The 1053-nt window shown below is 65.1% G+C and overlaps 1 protein-coding gene across 1 annotated transcript in view; it reads left to right on the top strand.

The window, feature by feature from the left end:
* Positions 1-1053, top strand: part of WIZ (WIZ zinc finger) — a 27848-nt gene that overhangs the window by 20962 nt on the left and 5833 nt on the right. The window contains 1 exon segment of the mRNA XM_027705380.1: positions 347-889. Coding sequence (XP_027561181.1) covers positions 347-889 — 543 coding nt within the window.

Here is a 1053-nt window from a genome sequence, read left to right as displayed (position 1 = left end):
CTCCCAAACCCAATCCCACATTTATCCCCAACCTCATCCCAGTTAATTACACAACACCTGATTGTCTTGGGATCGGGGCGGGCAAGAGGCAGCCGGAATTCCAGGGTGGGCAGGAGGCAGCCAGAATTCCGGGCGGTTCTCCCTCTGGAATCTCCACTCTCTCCGCAGCGTCGGGGTCGGAGCCGGCGCGCGACATCTGCTGCGAGAGATTCCATATCGCTCCCAAACCCAATCCCACATTTATCCCAGTTAATTACACGATAGTTAATTGTCTTGGGATCGGGGTGGGCAGGAGGCAGCCAGAATTCCGGGCGGTTCTCCCCCTGGAATGCCGCTCTCTCCGCAGCCTCGGGGTCGGAGCCGGCGCGCGACATCCGCTGCGAGTTCTGCGGGGAGTTCTTCGAGAACCGGAAAGGTCTGTCGAGCCACGCGCGCTCCCACCTGCGCCAGATGGGGGTCACCGAGTGGTACGTCAACGGCTCCCCCATCGACACCCTCCGAGAGATCCTCAAGCGCCGCCGCCACGGCGGGAATCCCGCCGGGAATCCCGCCGGGAACCCCTCCGGCCCCAAGGCCGTGGCCAAGAGCCTGCTGGGAGCCCTGGGACCGCTGGAGCCGCGCGGGCCGGCAGAGCTGCACATTCCCGCCCTGGGGAAGAAGGTCCCGCCACCCGGCAGCCCCCCGGGGCCGTCTCCCACCTCGTCCCCGCCTCCCACCGCCCGGAAGATGTTTCCAGGCCTCTCTCCTCCCTCCTTGCAGAAGAAGCTCAAGCCAGAGCAGCTGAGGGTGGAGATCAAGCGGGAGTTGATGTCCGGAGGGATCCACGGGGAGCCGCACCCGTCGGATCGCGCCTGGTCCCCCCGGGATGAGATGTCGCCCCTCAACCTCTGTGAGTGACCCCCAGGGAGGGGGGATGTGCTGGATTTGGGGGGGCTGAGGGATCATCCCAGGGATTTAGGGTGGGCTGAGGGCTCATCCCAGGGATTTGGGGTGGGCTGAGGGCTCCTCCCAGGGATTTGGGGCACTGAGGGCTCATTCCAGGGATTTGGGGGT

Source organism: Neopelma chrysocephalum, unplaced genomic scaffold (genome assembly GCF_003984885.1).
Source record: "Neopelma chrysocephalum unplaced genomic scaffold, ASM398488v2 Primary Assembly neopelma1_328, whole genome shotgun sequence".
Classification (NCBI taxonomy): Eukaryota; Metazoa; Chordata; class Aves; order Passeriformes; family Pipridae; genus Neopelma; species Neopelma chrysocephalum.
Note: the sequence above shows the minus strand (reverse complement) of the source record. Positions and strands in the feature narration are given on the sequence as shown.